This window comes from Ichthyophthirius multifiliis, assembly GCF_000220395.1.
Source record: "Ichthyophthirius multifiliis unplaced genomic scaffold scaff_1120509251394, whole genome shotgun sequence".
In the NCBI taxonomy this organism is placed as follows: domain Eukaryota; phylum Ciliophora; class Oligohymenophorea; order Hymenostomatida; genus Ichthyophthirius; species Ichthyophthirius multifiliis.
Window position 1 is genome coordinate 48514 of NW_004085916.1, and position 17047 is coordinate 65560.

General features: G+C 18.0%; 6 protein-coding genes across 6 annotated transcripts, besides 22 other annotated features; 3 read left to right on the forward strand and 3 right to left on the reverse strand. All coding sequences in view use genetic code 6, as the record gives it.

Annotated features, from left to right (window-relative positions):
- Positions 1 to 57: 57 nt before the first annotated feature.
- IMG5_194670 (zinc c2h2 type family protein, putative) lies at positions 58 to 754 on the reverse strand (the record flags this gene model as incomplete). Its single annotated transcript, XM_004024921.1, has 2 exons — positions 390 to 754; positions 58 to 329 (listed from the first exon to the last, which is right to left on the reverse strand). Exons 1-2 carry the CDS (start codon positions 646 to 648, stop codon positions 58 to 60), a joined length of 531 nt encoding a protein of 176 aa, XP_004024970.1. The 5' UTR covers positions 649 to 754.
- A 152-nt stretch (positions 755 to 906) lies between these two features.
- Positions 907 to 959: a microsatellite.
- A 403-nt stretch (positions 960 to 1362) lies between these two features.
- IMG5_194680 (major facilitator superfamily protein, putative) lies at positions 1363 to 2951 on the forward strand (the record flags this gene model as incomplete). The annotated part of the gene is made up of 3 exons (XM_004024922.1): positions 1363 to 1720; positions 1775 to 2170; positions 2215 to 2951. The coding sequence occupies exons 1-3, from the start codon at positions 1474 to 1476 to the stop codon at positions 2949 to 2951; spliced, it is 1380 nt and encodes a 459-aa protein (XP_004024971.1). The 5' UTR covers positions 1363 to 1473.
- A 203-nt stretch (positions 2952 to 3154) lies between these two features.
- Positions 3155 to 3208: a microsatellite.
- Positions 3209 to 4285: 1077 nt separating this feature from the next.
- Positions 4286 to 6437, reverse strand: IMG5_194690 (hypothetical protein; the record flags this gene model as incomplete). Its single annotated transcript, XM_004024923.1, has 5 exons — positions 4286 to 4529; positions 4570 to 5039; positions 5095 to 5358; positions 5403 to 5942; positions 6126 to 6437. The coding sequence occupies 5 exons, from the start codon at positions 6435 to 6437 to the stop codon at positions 4286 to 4288; spliced, it is 1830 nt and encodes a 609-aa protein (XP_004024972.1).
- A 265-nt stretch (positions 6438 to 6702) lies between these two features.
- On the reverse strand, positions 6703 to 7706 carry IMG5_194700 (RNA binding domain protein; the record flags this gene model as incomplete). The annotated part of the gene is made up of 3 exons (XM_004024924.1): positions 6703 to 7335; positions 7378 to 7592; positions 7688 to 7706. The coding sequence occupies 3 exons, from the start codon at positions 7704 to 7706 to the stop codon at positions 6703 to 6705; spliced, it is 867 nt and encodes a 288-aa protein (XP_004024973.1).
- A 702-nt stretch (positions 7707 to 8408) lies between these two features.
- Positions 8409 to 8462: a microsatellite.
- Positions 8409 to 8482: a microsatellite.
- Positions 8424 to 8487: a microsatellite.
- Positions 8488 to 8616: 129 nt separating this feature from the next.
- IMG5_194710 (hypothetical protein) lies at positions 8617 to 10496 on the forward strand (the record flags this gene model as incomplete). Its single annotated transcript, XM_004024925.1, has 7 exons — positions 8617 to 8702; positions 8767 to 8823; positions 8873 to 8927; positions 9311 to 9500; positions 9644 to 9897; positions 9953 to 10037; positions 10093 to 10496. 7 exons carry the CDS (start codon positions 8617 to 8619, stop codon positions 10494 to 10496), a joined length of 1131 nt encoding a protein of 376 aa, XP_004024974.1.
- Positions 10497 to 10884: 388 nt separating this feature from the next.
- Positions 10885 to 10931: a microsatellite.
- Positions 10932 to 11153: 222 nt separating this feature from the next.
- Positions 11154 to 11216: a microsatellite.
- Positions 11154 to 11245: a microsatellite.
- Positions 11219 to 11332: a microsatellite.
- Positions 11229 to 11343: a microsatellite.
- Positions 11271 to 11360: a microsatellite.
- Positions 11361 to 11470: 110 nt separating this feature from the next.
- Positions 11471 to 11512: a microsatellite.
- A 29-nt stretch (positions 11513 to 11541) lies between these two features.
- Positions 11542 to 11574: a microsatellite.
- Positions 11575 to 11881: 307 nt separating this feature from the next.
- Positions 11882 to 11932: a microsatellite.
- Positions 11933 to 12001: 69 nt separating this feature from the next.
- Positions 12002 to 12034: a microsatellite.
- Positions 12035 to 12186: 152 nt separating this feature from the next.
- IMG5_194720 (hypothetical protein) lies at positions 12187 to 14325 on the forward strand. The gene is made up of 2 exons (XM_004024926.1): positions 12187 to 13252; positions 13326 to 14325. Exons 1-2 carry the CDS (start codon positions 12871 to 12873, stop codon positions 13574 to 13576), a joined length of 633 nt encoding a protein of 210 aa, XP_004024975.1. The 5' UTR covers positions 12187 to 12870; the 3' UTR covers positions 13577 to 14325.
- Positions 12189 to 12217: a microsatellite.
- Positions 12442 to 12524: a microsatellite.
- Positions 12459 to 12519: a microsatellite.
- Positions 13830 to 13862: a microsatellite.
- A 245-nt stretch (positions 14326 to 14570) lies between the features above and the next one.
- Positions 14571 to 14620: a microsatellite.
- A 4-nt stretch (positions 14621 to 14624) lies between these two features.
- Positions 14625 to 14663: a microsatellite.
- A 1992-nt stretch (positions 14664 to 16655) lies between these two features.
- Positions 16656 to 16688: a microsatellite.
- The last annotated feature ends 359 nt before the right edge of the window (positions 16689 to 17047 follow it).

Below are 17047 nucleotides of genomic sequence, written 5' to 3' on the forward strand. Positions count from 1 at the left end.
TAAATCTTTAAATAAATAAACATATTAATATATAATATATTTATGTAAAAATTAAACTCATTCAAATCCGAAAACATTTGTTGGTTTTTCTACTTCTCTTTTTTCTTCTGGTTTTTATTTAATTGTTAAACCAAAACTTATTGTATTCATAGGTATAGGAAGTTCTAAAATTTCTTCGTTTTTCTTTAGATCTTTTTTTTATTCGTCTGTAACTTTATTATTAATTTATTATATTCTGTTTTTCTTTTTTAACTCTTTTTCCATTATTTTTTATTCTTTTTTCAATTTCTAATTTTTCTCATTTATTATTTTCTCCCAATATTCTTTCGCTTTATTGAAATAATTAATATTTCTTATTTTTATATATTTAATTTTTTTTTTTAAATTACCTTTTGTTTTTTATCTTTCCTCAATTAAATTTCTTGGAACTCCTTACATTCCAAATATTTTTAATTCAACACTTGATCTATCAGGTAATGCGTTTGAAACTCTATTGTTTAAAATTAATAAAAGATAGTATTTGAATTTCAAATGAAAAAACATTTTAAATAAATAAAAAATAACTTTGTTAAATTCTCCATATGTGCCTAATGTAAATGTGTTTTTATTAAATCTGCTGTACTAAATTTTTTAAAGCATTTTTCGCATGTAAAATGCTTAGCTTTTTAATGTTAATGTAAAATAATTTCATTTTCAAATGTTTTATCACAATAATAACAAAATGGTAATAAGTAGCTTAAATCTCTTTTTTAGCGTCCCATTATTTGTAAATTTTAAATAATTATTTTGTTTTTTACAAGATATAAATCAATAATTTTATTTAATTAATATATAAAAAATTTAGGGAATATTAAATAAAATATTTTTAAATATAATTTGAATCTTTTATATTTAGAAACATAATACAATAATTATATTTTTTTAAATTAAATTAATAATATATTTTTAAAAATATAAATCTAAATTTAATTTAAATTTTATAAAAATTATAAATAAATTCTATTTATATCACTTATTTTATTTTTTAAAGCATTAAACTTTCTTATTAGATCAGTTTAACTTTTTTATTTTATTAACTATTATTTAAAATAAAGTATTTAAACAAAAATATTAACATTTTTTTAACACGTTATAATAAATTAAATTTTTTTGTAATTAATACAATAATATTATTTAAAAAATAAAAATAATGGATCCATTATTATTTGCTTTATACTTAGGTTAATTTATATTAAACTCAGCAAATTCAGCTATATCCCCGTTTTTTCCTTAAAGGGCAATACAATATGGAATATCAATGTCCTACATAGGATTAATTTTTAGTGTTCATCCAGTAGGAAATTTTATAGTAACATTACTTTTAAGTAAATACTTATCAAAGGGAGAAAATAGAAAGCCAGCAACAATAATTGGTGTTTTTTTAACTGGAATAGGAATGATTGGTTTTGGATTTGTATTCATGATAGAGGAAAAATGGCTTTTTATCTGCGCGACTTTACTTTCAAGGCTTTTGTTGGGGATAGGAAATGCTTTATTTAGTACTCCTGCATTTTCATACATTCCATTATTATATAAATCTACTTTCGAAGAAAAATGTGCTTATATGGAATCCTCAGTTGCTTTAGGATTAATGATTGGGCCTATATTAGGAAGTTTACTTTTAGAATTATATGGATATTTTTGTCCATTTATATTTTTTGCAATAATAAGTTTCGCATTAGTAAGAAAGAAAATAAAAACATATATATATTAAAAAAAATATAAAAGATTCCAGCCTTTTAGAAATTAATTCCTTTACAAAGTGAAGTATGTGAAAGAGAAATTCAATCAAAAGTTTAAAAAGCGCAAACCGACGATGAAGAAGATGACGAAGAAGAAGAATTTGAAGTAAATTATCGAGAGATTTTTAAAAATAAAAACATAGTTTTAAATTACATTATTATTTTTCTCCCTTGTTGTGGCTTACTTTTTTTAGATCCAACTATGGGAATATTTTATTCAGAAACCTTTGGATTAAATGATCTATAAATAGGTCTCGTATTTTCAGTAAGTACTATTGTTTATATGATTTTTACTCCTTTTGGAACCCGAATAATGAAATTAACTAATAATTATGAAATGTTATTATTAATAGGAGCTATTATGACAGGAGTATCTTTCTTCTTTTTAGGTATATAAAAATACATTTATTTATTTAAAAAAAAAATTAAAAAGGACCTGATGAACTTACTGGATTGCCTAAAAGTCTTTATATTACATTAGCTGCAGATGGAGTTTAAGGTTTGGCTACTTTATTTATTTATATTCCTGCTTTACCTTAATTATTTAAAATTTTATGTAAAATGTATCCCGATGAAAATTAAGAAATAATGGGAGATATTGCTAGTGCACTTTACAATACAAGCTATGCAGTTGGAGAATTTATAGGACCATTATTAGGAGGTATTTTGTGTGAATATATATCTTTTCCAAGAGCTGCAAGCTTATTTGGGCTTTTTGTTCTTATTTTTTCAGGAATATATATGAAATATGGAGAAGTATTACATTATAAGCCTGGTGAATTAGATGTAAAAATACCTCCTAGTCCAAAACATTTACCTCAAGGTAATATCAAAGCAAGAAATTCTTCACTTAGAGGTATTTATACGGCAGGAAATTCAATTAGTAATTAATTAAAACCTAAATTTTATACACCTTTAGTGCTCGGTAAGCAAAAAAGAGCTAATTTTGTTGTTATAAGAAATCATAAAAAACCTAAATAAGGAAATAATATGAAAATCGAAATTTAAAATGTTAATAAAGAATTTAATATGGCTTATTAAATGGAAGATATAAAATTAGATACTGAATAGGATAATAATTTGCTTAACACTTAAAATATATCTAAATTTATAGCTTATTCAGATAATGATTTAAGATGTCCATTAAAAAGCAATAATATATTATATTGATATCGAAGTAAATTTTTTTTATTTATTCAATTAATTCTAAAATTTTAATAATAAAGTAATTTAAATTATATAAACAGTATAAACTTTAAAATAATAAAAATTCTAGAAACAAATCTCTAATATATTTAATTTTTTAGATATTTATTTTTTTCATTCTATCAATAAATTTTAAAGAAAATAAAAAAAACATATACTTTATTTATTTATTTAAAAAAAATAAAAAAAATATATTAAAAATAAAATAAAAATCATTATTATTAATATCTTTCCTTAAGTTATAAAATAACTTATTTTTAATCAGGAATTTTACTTTCTAATTATTCCAAAGTATCAATAAGCTTAAAAATTTCGATTTCATTATTTCTACCTTCAAATCTTCTATAGATTCTCTTTTCTCTAAAGAATAAAGGATTAATAATTCTGTAAGTAAATCCATCAAATAATTCAGTAAACCAGAATTTCAGTCTATTATAACTTGAATTACTTCCTCCTTTATTCACATATTCTCTAAAATAATTATGATTGCAGCTAAGTACATTCCAATTGCATTTTGAACAGCATTTTTCGTATTAATCTACTGTCCATGCGTGTGTTTTAACATTAACAAATTAATGTTCTCTAGAGTTAAGTTCATTTAGTAATTAAGTGAAAAGAGCATTATCATTAAAATTAAGTTTATTTAAAGAATTAATAATATCTTATAAATTTTAAGATGATGCCCAATGTAATTTTGGACCTTTTAATACTGTAACAAGCTTATCTTATATTATGTCTAATGCATCCTCACGTTATAGAGGTCCATAAGCAAGAACATAAATAATATCAGCTACTGATTAAACTGTTAACTCTTAATCATATTTTAATTAATTAAGTATTGAACTAAAGTAGTTAGTTATTGATATTATGTTTGAGTTCAATCTTTCTTATATTTCTTTTTTTACCTAATTCGATTATTCTAAATTTTTTAATAAATCTAAGTAATCATTTGCTTAATGTGTCAATGCTGCAGTTGTTACTGAAAGTTAAAATATATCCAATCCATGACCTTGTTATAATACTTCTCCATTATAATAATAAGCTGTAGGATGTAATGTTTAGTTGGTTTATCTTAACAAGTAATTATTTGCTTAAGCTAATGTACTTCTACTTACAAAATTGCTGAATGATTTAAATAATCCTGACATTTTTTTTTTTTTTTGAAAAAATATATATTATATTTTTTTCCTGTTTTTTTATCCTTTGTTGTTTTTCTAATATATTTTATTAAATATCAAAAATATATTATTTATTTTTTAAAAAAATAAACAAATATTTTAATATAAATTATTATATTTTCAATCTGCTTTTATTTATGCATATATATAACGTGTAAACAAGCAGGAAGATACAAAACCTACTGAACCACAAAACAAAAACATTGCAATACTTCCTATTGCCATAGTACCAAAATACATTATTGTTGAAGAAAGTCTAGTAATATTAAGATAAAAAAGCCAATAAAAGAAACAATAGGCATATACATAAACTCCACAAAATCCTGTACTATAAAATGAATTCCACCACCATTTATGATTACCACTATATAAATTTTAAATTAAATTTATGCTAAAAAAATTACTTATTTAATTAAACATAGGTTAATAAAATAGAGATTTCAGCACAAGTAATAATCAAAAGCAATACAGCTAATAATAAAAAGCCAAAAAGATAAAAAAATTGATTATTCCAAATAGATTTAACAATATAGGTTAGTTCAAATAGAATACATCCAAAGGGAAGTAAACCTCCAATAATACAAAGCATATGTCTACTTAAGAATATATATTATTTAGGAATAGGCATAGGCACAGGGTTTATTCTGCAAATTTATTAAATTTTTTGTCTTTTAAATCCTAATACTGAACCAAAAAAAACAAGAGGAATCTGTACTAAAAACCAAAAAAAGAATAATTAGAAAATAGTTTTAAATCTTATAGTATATAAAGATTCTTCCAAAAACATTGCAAACTCAATTATAAAATAAATAAATGATATTATTCCTGGAAATATAATAGTGGTTAAAATAGTAGATCTTAACCAATAGCATCCCTTTATAATATAAAACAATAATATGAATTAAATAAAATAATTTAAATTTCTTTACTCCAAGCATTTTGTATATCCTAGCACTATAATAACCAGAAATAAACCCACTTATAATGTAAAATATAATTAATACATTCAAAAAAGATGATGTTCTATATTTTTCAAAATTATACTATATAGCTATAAAAACAATCGATAAAATAATTATAGTTCCTAATTATAATCCAACACCAACAAAAGTAGAAAGTACAATAGGATTACCAGGAGCCCTAAAAACATCAGATTTTAATTATTTCCAACCCATTTCATCATTATCTGTTTCCTATTTATTATATATTTTTTAATTATTAAATTTATTATATTTACTTAATGCTATAATTATGAATATTAGCTTAAATCCTTCATTAATATTCGTCTCAAAATACAATAAATTAATAAAGCTAAAGCCAAATTAACTGTGAAAGAATTAATTAAAGTTCCTTAATGATTTTCTAAATCTTCTTAATTTCTATATCTTTCCCATCGAGAAGTTATTGATTTGGTATTATCCATTATATATTTTACAGAATATGTATAAAATATATTCTTCAAATCTTATTTTTAAACAATTTAATCATTTTTTTAAATTTAACAAAATGGAGTTTTGTAATCAAAAGCTCCTTAGGAACTTGGTATTACTTAAAAAACTGCAATTTTATATTTTTCAAAACTATCTTAATAATAAATTACAGTGAAATCAAAATGATTGTATAAATAAAATTCATTTTATTCCTTTTTTTTATTAATTTAAATAAAATAAAAATTATTGATAGAATATATAAAAATTTATAACATTATAAAATCCAATAGGAATTCCTTCCAATGATTCTTCTAAAACACCTTAACCTAAATCTAATTATGCTATAGCTGGAACATTGTCAACAATTCTTTTTTTATAAAAAAATATATTTTTATATACATAAATATTTTAAAATTAAAATGTACATATCATATTTATATTCTCTTTCTACTAACCATTCAAACTCATCAATTTACTATTTATCATATTATTTTCTACATATAATCTAGCATGTTTAGTCATTTTAAAACTATAAAATAATTATTTCTTAAAATAAAATAATTTAAATTAAATTAAAAAACCTAAAATTAAATCTAAGAAACTTATTTATTTTCCCCTAAAAGTGCTTCAGCTATTGACTCATCAATATCTTACCTTTAATAAGCATCACAAAAATCAAATTCATTATATTTATAAGGTAATTGTGTTTCCAAAGATTTTACTTCCGATACAAGAACTTCTAAAATACTGTTTTTATTATAAGAATTTTCAGAAAATCCAGGAATATTAAATGAACGTATTATGATTAATAAAAAAAGAAGAAAAAAGATAAATACTTTCATTAGTTTTTTTTTAATAATTAAAAATATATATATATAATAATTAATTAAAATAAACTAAAAGGATATTTAAATAATATAAAATTAAATTGGGAAAAAACCTTTTTTTAAAAAATACAATTGATATATAAAAAAAAAGCAGATAAAAAATGGATATTGGCTTCTTTATTTTTTGATTGAATTTTTAAAGATAATTAGATAAGAAATTAAAAAAAAAAAAAGGCTAAAAATAAATATTTAATATAAAAAAAATATATATAATTGAGCTTCACAATTATTCTTTATTTTTTTCTACAATCCATTTACCAAAATCATCAAGTCTTTAATCCTCATCTTCTATTTCATTCTTATCAGTTTTATAATCAGTAACACCATCCCAATATTCACATATCAATTGCTTTTCATCAAAAAACCTTCCATTCATAATTTCAATACATTTCTAAGCAATCTAACTGTTCTTAAATTTAATTTATACCACTCCTTCAGGGTTATTTTCGAAAATTTTGAACCTTTAAACAGGTCCAACAGAATTTTAGATTTCCTAAATAACTTCACTTTGTAGGTCTTCATAGAAAGTATCACTTTTTTCCTAATTTGGATTAAATAAATTTTTAATAGTAACAATTTTTAATCCGGTATCTATTTAATCTTCATCTTCCCATCCCAACTATTATTTGATTTCCGCTTAATTTTAAAGTTTTTTGACTTTATCACAATTATTTTATTTTTCTCCCAATCTTTTCTTATATTATTCTCCATGTTAATTAAACTAGGCTTTTTCAACTTTAATAATATACCCTGGTTCAATTTCTCTTTAATCAAGCATAGTAATAGCCAAATCAATACTTTCAATCATTGTATAACTAATAGCAGCATCTCCTTTAGGACTACCATCTTTATCCTAATTTTTTTTTAAATAATAATAAAAAAAATGAAAAATTACCTTATAAATTTTAATTTTCTTTTCTAATGATACATGATCTTTTCTTATGACTCCGGCTCTGGAAAAGAATTAATCCAATTTTTCAATAGTAATATTTTTTGGTAATCCTGAAATATATATGTATGTGTTATATTTCGGATTATACCATTTTTCTTTCTTTTTTTCATTTTATCTCCTTTATTTTGCTTTTTTTCTTTTTATTTTTCTAATGTCTTCTGCAGTTAATGATTAAGTTTTCTACTATATATCAAATTTTATCATTTATTTCTTTTTTTCTATTATCTCTTCAGGTTTTTCTTTTTAAGTGTACCATTCTTAATTTTCTTCATCAAAAATATGCCATTAATTATCCTTTTAATATACATAATTTTCTAAAAGCTTATTAGCTGAATATTCATAAGCTTCAACTGGATTTTCCTAATAAAGTTTTTAATATTAATCATTCTCTATTTCTTTTTCAATCAACTTTTTATGTTTTTCTTCCTATTTTTACTAATATTTTTATTACTTTTATTGCTTTTAAGCTTATGCATCCGCTTCTATTTTAAAATTTTCTCTTTCATAAAGATCTTATATTTAATCAATTTCTTTTTAATCTTCAAATAACTCTTAAACTTAAAAATATTATTTCCATTCTAACATTGTATTTTTCCATACATATGTAGAGGAGTTAATTAATGAAGTCTTATACATGACGTCTAAATCTCTTTAACAATATGGCCCTATAGGTTATTTTGAATCATCTATATAATACCATACAAATTCTTAAGATTAGTCTTACATTTTATTTTTACAGATATATAATATCTTTTTATAATGAAATTTGTAAAAATAATTAAAAAGAAATATTTATGTTACTTTTTAAAAAATAAATTTTATATTATTCGTATATTAGTATATAATATAAAAAAAAAACAATGGAAAATAAAATAAAAACATTTTTTATATTAAATAGATATTAATAAATAAAAATAAATAAAAAAAGAAATAAAAAAGTAATAATTATCACAATATTTAAATAAAAATGATTAATAATTATATTATATTATTTATAATTATATTTAATTATTTTTAATTATATTTATAAATTAAATTAATTATAATTTAATTTATGTATTTTTTCAATAATTTTATAATTTTTTTAAAATTAAATAAATTATATATTTAATTTTTTTGTTTTTATATATATTTATTAAATTAAATTATTTTTATATATTAATTTTTTTTTTTATATATAATATGTCAAAGAATAAAAAAGCAGATGCTGATAAAGAAGAAAATAAAAATAAGTTTACTGACGCTGAAGAAAAAGCCTTAAATTCATTGTAAAATTTTAATTATTTTTTACTAAAAAATTCAATAAATTTTTTTTTTTAATTTATATTATAGAGACAAAGGTATATGGGAAGATTTACTTATTTAAAAAAAAGTTGAAATTGCTTCTAAGTAAATGATAAATTATAAAATAAAAATCAAATAAAAATATAATATAAAGAGTTTAAGAAATATATGATTTAATTGAATAACTTAGAGTCGATAAAATAGATAATGTATAAAATTTTAAAAAAATAATTAACTATAAAATACGCACAAAAAAATAATTAAATTAAAAATTTACTTCAATTATTGATTTTATAAAATTAATAAACAGGCTAAACTAAATAAAAAAATGATTCATGATATAGAATTCAAAAAAGAATATTTTTTGCAACTTTCATAAAAATATGAAACTGACAAAATAAAATTCGAAAATGAATTGCAGTCTAAAGAAGACAAAAAAAAATAGATTTTGAACAATTAAATACAGATAAACTTAAAGAAGTAAGTGAATTAAAATCTAAAAATGAGGAGATATTATAAGAGATAAATCCTTTAAGACATTATCATGTTATTTTTAAATTATATGTATTGTATTTTATCTTTATAATTTTAGGATAGAGAAAAATAATTATAAGAAAGGATAGAATATTTATTACGTGAAGAGAGAGAAAAAGAACTAGCACATCATGATGAACTATAAAAACAAGAAAAAGACCAATCTTAAAAATTGATACAGATGGATAATATATCTTAAGCTAAAATTGATGACAACAGAAAAAGTGCTTAAAAAGCAGCAGAAAAAGGTAAAATTAAATTAATTTAAAATTGATATTATGAAATCAAAAAAATACTAAATTATTTATTTTTAAATATATAATTATAATTAAATTCAATTGAACATTACTATTATATATATTTCAAAATTTATATTTTTTTTTTATTAAAGATGCAAGAGATAGAGAATTTAAAAAAATATAAGAAAACAAATTGCTTAAATAATAATTAATTATAAAATAAAAAGAAGTTCTAGAAATGAAAAAGGAAAGAGATAATTTATTAAAATTCAATAAGAATTCGAAACTTAATTTATAAGTTAATAAAGAAGGCATTTTAGAATATTAAATAGTTAATCAAAAATAAGAAAATTAAATTAAAAAAATAAAAGATGAAGTAGAAAAACTAAAATAATAAATTTCAGATGTACTATTATTATATTATTAGAAAAGAAAAGATTATATTTATATTATTTTAAAAGGATGTTACTAAATAAACAAAGGAATTAGAATTTATGCGATTATAAGATAAATAAAGAAGAGAAGAGCTGTAATATAAAATTGACTGTAAGTAATTATAGTTTATTAATTAAATTATTTATTTTAAATAAAAATAATTTAGAAATTAAAGCTGAATTAAAAATCAAAAATATTGATCTTAAAAATGTTAAAAATTTAGCTAATTATATTATAGACCAAAGATCACAAATAGAATCTTTTTTTTTAGATTCATTAAATAATATAAAGTAATAGATAAGAGATAAATATAAACTTAAGAAAAACACAAATGTAAGTATTAATAGTAGTTTAAAATTACCTGAAATTACCAATAAATCTTAACCAACAGACTAATAAAACTTTAAAATTAATTTTGAAAATAAAATAAATTTTTCTGATTTAGAATTAGAAGAAAAGGAAAAAATACTAAGAGTTCTATTTAAAAAATTGAACTTCGGATCATAACCTATTTAATGGGATTAAGATATTATTTAATAATAAATAAGCATCAATAACTAAATTAACTGATTTGATTTAAATATTATATCTTATTATAAAAAAATTTATATTAAAAAAAAAAAATTAAGATTAAGAAATAACTATAATATTAAATAATTTGTTTTTTAGTAAAATCATTTTAAAAAATATTTTGGATTCCAATAATTTTATTTAAATAATTTTTATAAAAAAAATATTAATTTAATAAATTAAGAAAATAAATACTTCATATTATTATAAAAATTATTATTTTATAAAATATTTAATTTCAAAATTTAGTAAATATAAAATAAAATTTGTAAGCTTAAATGTTTCTTTAAAATAATTTTATAAATTTAAATAAGTTGATTAATAAATTAAATTGATCAAAACAATTATTTTAAAGCATAGTAAAATTTAATTAATCAAATTTAATAGAATATAATAAAATTAAAAAATATATAAAAAATAAAAATAATTAAAAAACAAATAACTAAATTAAAGTTAATATAAAATAAAATAAAATATATTTGAAACATGATAAAAACAAATAACGAAAAATTATAAGCATAATTATATAAATTGAATACTAATTTATACATAAATAAAATATAAAATAAAAATTTATTTAAAATATTATATTAAAAATATATTTATAAAAAAAGCTATAATTTAAAATAAGTTCACAATATATTATACATAAAAAGGAATTAAAAATATATTAATAAAAATTAAAATCTAAATAATATATTTAAAAACAAAAATTAAATATTTAAATAACTAAATAATAAAAATAAAAAGAATAAAATATGAAAAAAAAAATTAAATAATAATAATAATAATAATAATAATTATTATAATAATAATAATATTAATAATAATAATAATTATAAAAATAGTAATTATAATGATAATGTATTATGATAATAATATATTTAATAATTATTATTGTAAAATTGATAAAATTGATAATCATTGTAAAAATTATGATATAAATGATATAGATATAACTATAAAAATTACAATAAAAATAATTTTAATATTTTAAAAACAATTTATAATTTAAATTTTTTATTATATAAAATATTAAATAATATTAATTTAAAATTTTATTTTAAATTTTAATTTATATTAGGTTGTAAATTTTTTTTTTGATACTATTTGATTATTTTTTTTTATAATTATTTTATTTAAATAATTTTCTTTTTTTTCTCTATATTTAATTAATATTAATATAAATTCTAAATATTATTAAAATATTTAAATAAAGACCAATTTTTTTTTTTTTTTTAAATATAATCTTCTTTTTCTAATATTTTGTTAAAATTTATGCATTAAATATGATTCATGATTCTTAACTAACATATATTTATATTTAAATTAATAATATAATTTTTTTTTAAAAAAAATACTATTATAGTTTAAATTAATCATATAAATATAAATATTTATATATATTTTAAAAATATATTATTTTAGATATTTTATTAAAAAGTATATATATAAATAATTATTAGGTGCATATTAATAAAGCTTTATATCTATATCTAATCATTATTTATTTATTTAATTTATTTATATATAATTTAAAGTGGGAAATTTAATTATTATAAATTATATAATAATTTTATTTAATAGAATTTTTTTGTTTTCGAATAATTTTTTATGAAATAGACAAAAATAAAAAGGGAATTTTTTTTTTTATAATGAAAAAAAATTTAAAAGAATTATAATAATTATTAAATAAAAAAATATAAAAAAAATAAAAAAATCAAAAATTAGAAAAAGTAAATTTTTTTGAATAACATTGGTTTTATAAATAGAGAGCCATGAGATAAGAAAAATCTAAAATCAAAATTCCTTGAACATAATATTTACAAATGTGAAAAACTATATACTTTGAAATAATAAAAAAATTCTTAAAAAAATTAGAAAAGAAGAACAAAGAAGATCTTATGATTTTTCAAGAGAGAAATAAGTAACAAGAAATCCTTCAAAGAAAATAAAAAAAATAAAAAATAATAATTAAAAAAAAAATAAGAAAAAAAAAAAAAAAATAATAATAATAAAATAAAAAAAAATTACTTTTTGATGTCAAGAAAAAGAAACTGAAGAATCTTTTTGAAGTAAATTAAATATAAAATGTGTTTAATAAAAAAGATGGCCAATATAAATGACACTATATAATAAACTAAATCGAAGGAATACACAAAATCTTTGAAGAAAAAGTTGAAAAAGAAAGAAAAGATAAAGTAAAATATATTTCCTTACTATAAAAAAAAAGATTTCACTTCTTTGAGAGATTCTATGATTCAAACAAGGATAAAACACATATAAAATGATATTCAATCTTCTATTGATTTATTCTTTCTAGATGTTAGAGTAATTTAAATAAATTTAAAGGTTTATAAAGGATTCTTGAGTAATGTCAGATTTTTAGAAATTTCCTTTTACACATTTCACAAAAATAAAAATGAATGATTTCAAAAGATTTTAGAACGAATGTAATTTTAATTATAATTAGTTCGGTATTTAAAAAGGTTCCATTCTTTGCAAAATGAAGAGGCACAAAAAAAGAAAGAAGAAAAAGAGAACAAGAAGTAGTTAGGTTTTTTTATGTTCGTCTTTTTACACATTGTCTTTCCACACCTTTGGTTCTTGTTAATGGTTGTATCTTTTTTTTTTTTTTGTTTTAAATTAGTTAGTGGGTCTTTTATAAGAAATAGAAATAGATTTTATAAGAAGTTAAAAATAGGTTAGTCCATCTTATAGTTGTTTCTAGTTTACTTCGATTTCTGTTTTTAAACGTACTAAATATCTCATACAATTCTTTATAGTATATATTTATTAATATTTTTTTAATTCTTAAATTCCTTCAAGACTTATGTGCACACTATTGGTTTAAAGAGAACAACACATACATTCTTTTTGATTCTCCAAAAAAAAAGTAATTATTGATATATTGGTTCACTTTAAATAGTTTAGATAATTCTTAGTCCCGGTGCATTTTCACAAAATCAAGTGTACTCAATAAATAGTTTCTTTATATCTTTTAAAGTCTTTTGACTATAATTTAAAGTTCTTGTTATCTTTTTTTATTATAAATTGGCAAATAATTTGATCTTATCTGAATTTCATTTTAATTAATAAAAATAGAATTCCTGATTTCTTAAAATAATGTTCGAGTTAAGTTACATATTAAAAACTTCCTTTAATAAATTTCCTTTTTGATAGTTCGCTTTAGCATTATTAATTTTTTCATTTAAATTCAATCTTTATTACTTTTTAAAAAAAAATATTTAAAAAAAAAAAAACACAACAAAAAACATCAAAAAAACGAACAATGAATTTATTTTTTGTTCTTTATTTTGTTGTAGTGTATATTAATAATAATAATAATAATAATTAATAATAATATTATATATAAGAATATGGAAAGAATTGATATGAAGAATTGGTAGAATGAAATTTGAAACAAGTATTGTTAAGAAAAAAAAATATAATAAAAAGGAATTAAGGACAAAGAATAATGAAAAACAGTAAAAATATATATATATTTTAAATAATATGAATATGAATACGAATACAAAACGAAATACATTTAATATTGATGTTATTGATTTTTTACATGAAGGTAATTTTTTTATGAATTAGAAAGTCATATAAGAGAAGGAATAGAAAAAAGATTATGATATTATATGTGTTATATTTGTTAATTGTGCTCTTGTTCCCCTCTCTTTTTCTCTTTTTTTATGTGTTTTTTTTATATATATTTATTTAATATTTTATGTTTTTATGTTTAAAATAATATTTAAATATGTATTTTTTATGTTTTTATATTTGTAAAAATCTTTCTTTTTTTTTTTAGAAAAAAGCAAAAGTCCTTTATATATATATATATATATCACTTTTTAATATTTTTTTAATTATTTATATATTTTATTTTAAAAATTCAATTAAAAATATAAAAAAAGACCTGAGAAAAATGGATAATTTCTTTTTTGATTAGCTGATCAAGTTTTTTAATAAGAAATATAAACAACTAATATATAATATTTTTTTTAATTTTCATTATATTTATAGATATTTCATCAAAAATTTAAAGCATTGTTTTTATATTTATTTATAATATTATTATATAATAAAATATTAATATAATAAATATATTAAATAATTTACAAATTATTATTATTGAATAAAAAATTTTATATTAAATAAGTATTTTATACCTTCTTTAATATAAATAAAAGAAATTTTCAATAAAAATTTAAATTGAACAAATTATTATAAATAATATAATTACTGTAAAATTGATTTCATATAATATTATAAGTCATATTATTAATTAATTATTTATAAAGGTATTAAAAATATATATATAACATTATTATTTATTTAAGTTAATTTATAATTTATAATTTTTAAATTTATTAAAATATATTTATGAAATACAATCTATTAAATATTAATATAATTTTCATATATAATAACATTGAAAGATAAAAGAATAAATATTTTTCATTCTTTTATATTATGTTCATTAGATTGTTAAATGGCATCTATTAATTTGGTTTTCGTTTTACTATTTCTATTAGTAATTTATGTTTCTTCTTTTTTCGCAATAGGACTCATATCATAACATGATAAAATTTATTTGCTTTCTTGTCCATTAATATTTTTAACTGAGTTTTTTCTTGATTTAAAATTAATACTATTATTTGTTTTGCTTAACTATTGTGTTTTTTCATAATTTTAAGTATCATCTAATTTAATATCAGTATTCACAATTCCAATTTTTCTTAGATAAGAATTATCATTCATATTTTTTCTTAGTTTCTTTAATTCTTTAGCTAAATTAACACTTCTAGGAGGTAAAGTAGAATTGAAATTAGATTTATTGTTAAATTAGTTAATAATGACTATTTTTTTTCTTTTTTTTATTAATTATATAATAATTAAAAAAACATGCATAATATGTTTACTTAATTATATTTTTTTCTATATTTTTAAGTTCCTGCTTTATTTCTGTTTATGATAAAATATTTTGAGATTTTTATTCCGAAAACTCTTCTTATTCGTTTCTATCAATATTGGCTTAGCTAAAAACTTCTTTATTTTCTTTATTAATTTAATTTAATTATTTAAGCCCTTTAATCGATTAATATTTAACTTTTATAGAGTTAAAATCATTAATAACATTCGTTATAAATCCTGTAAAAGCTTCTTCAGTTTCTTGTTCATCATCTGAAAATTTGTTTTCTTAATTTTATTCATCATCTTCATTCTCTTAAGATTTTATATCTTCTAATTATTATATTTATTCTTATATATCTTAATTTTGATTTTCCTGATTATTTTTTTTCATTTCTTCTCTTACTTCTTTTAATTCTTATTGAAACCTAAAACCTGCATTATGCATTATTTTACCATTAATAACTTCTAAAAGAGGGTTTTTTCTCAAAAAATCTTTCATAAATTATTGCGTTTAAACTAAATTATTTGAAAAATCTATTTCACATAAATTATCAAGTTCAGAAATAAAATCTAACTCATAATCCATAAATATATTATTCTAAGAAATATCTAGAACAAATAAATTTGGAAAAAACTCGCCAAACCTGCTTATTTCACTTAATTTATTTTGGCTTAAATCTAAAAGTTCAAGATTTCTAAGTGAAATTTTTAAATTTATTTTTTCTATTTAATTTTAAGAACAATAAAATTTCTATTTTTGAATATTATAATATTATTTAGTTGTTTTTTTACATCTAAATTAGGTAAACTATTCAAAAAATCTACACTTAATAAACGATTTTTACTCAAGTTTAAAGTTTCTAAACTTGTTAAATTTTCAAATAACTTTTAATGGATAAAATCAATTTAATTTCCACTTAAATTTAATTCTTTTAGCTTTTGTTTGAATAATTTTTTTTTTTTATATATAATTTACATTCTACAGTTAAGGGAAAAAATCAATTTTTTTTATTAAATTGCTTTCTAGATTTAGATAATTTATATCTCTTAAACTCTCTATATTACAAACTAAATCTATAGAATTATAGCTTAAATCTAAATTTTGAAGGCGGACTAAATGATTTAATTTATCTACTAAAGTTATTTTATTATTAGACAAATTTAAGGTTTATAGTAATTTATTTTCATCCAATCCGCCTATTGATGTTATATCATTATTTGCTAATATTAATTATCTTAAATCTTTTAATTTTTAAATGTTTTCAATTTATTTTATGCAGTTAAAACTTAAATTTAATTTTTTTAATTATATTAATTTATCTAGATTTTATATTTTTTCAATTTTATAATCTATTAATTTTAAATTAATAATAGTTGATATTTGCTTTAATGCTTTTTTGGATGTTGCCAAAATAAGGTCTTCATTTATTTCTGTTTTTTAAATATTTTCTAACATTTTAATTTATTTTTAAATAATTGATTATTAAAAATAAATGTTTTGAATAATATTTATTATTTTTTTATAGATTTTATTTAAACAATTTTTTAAATTTATTTATTATTATATTAAAAATAATTTTTTTGTTTTTCAAAATTACTCAAATAAAAAGCATATATAATTTATACTT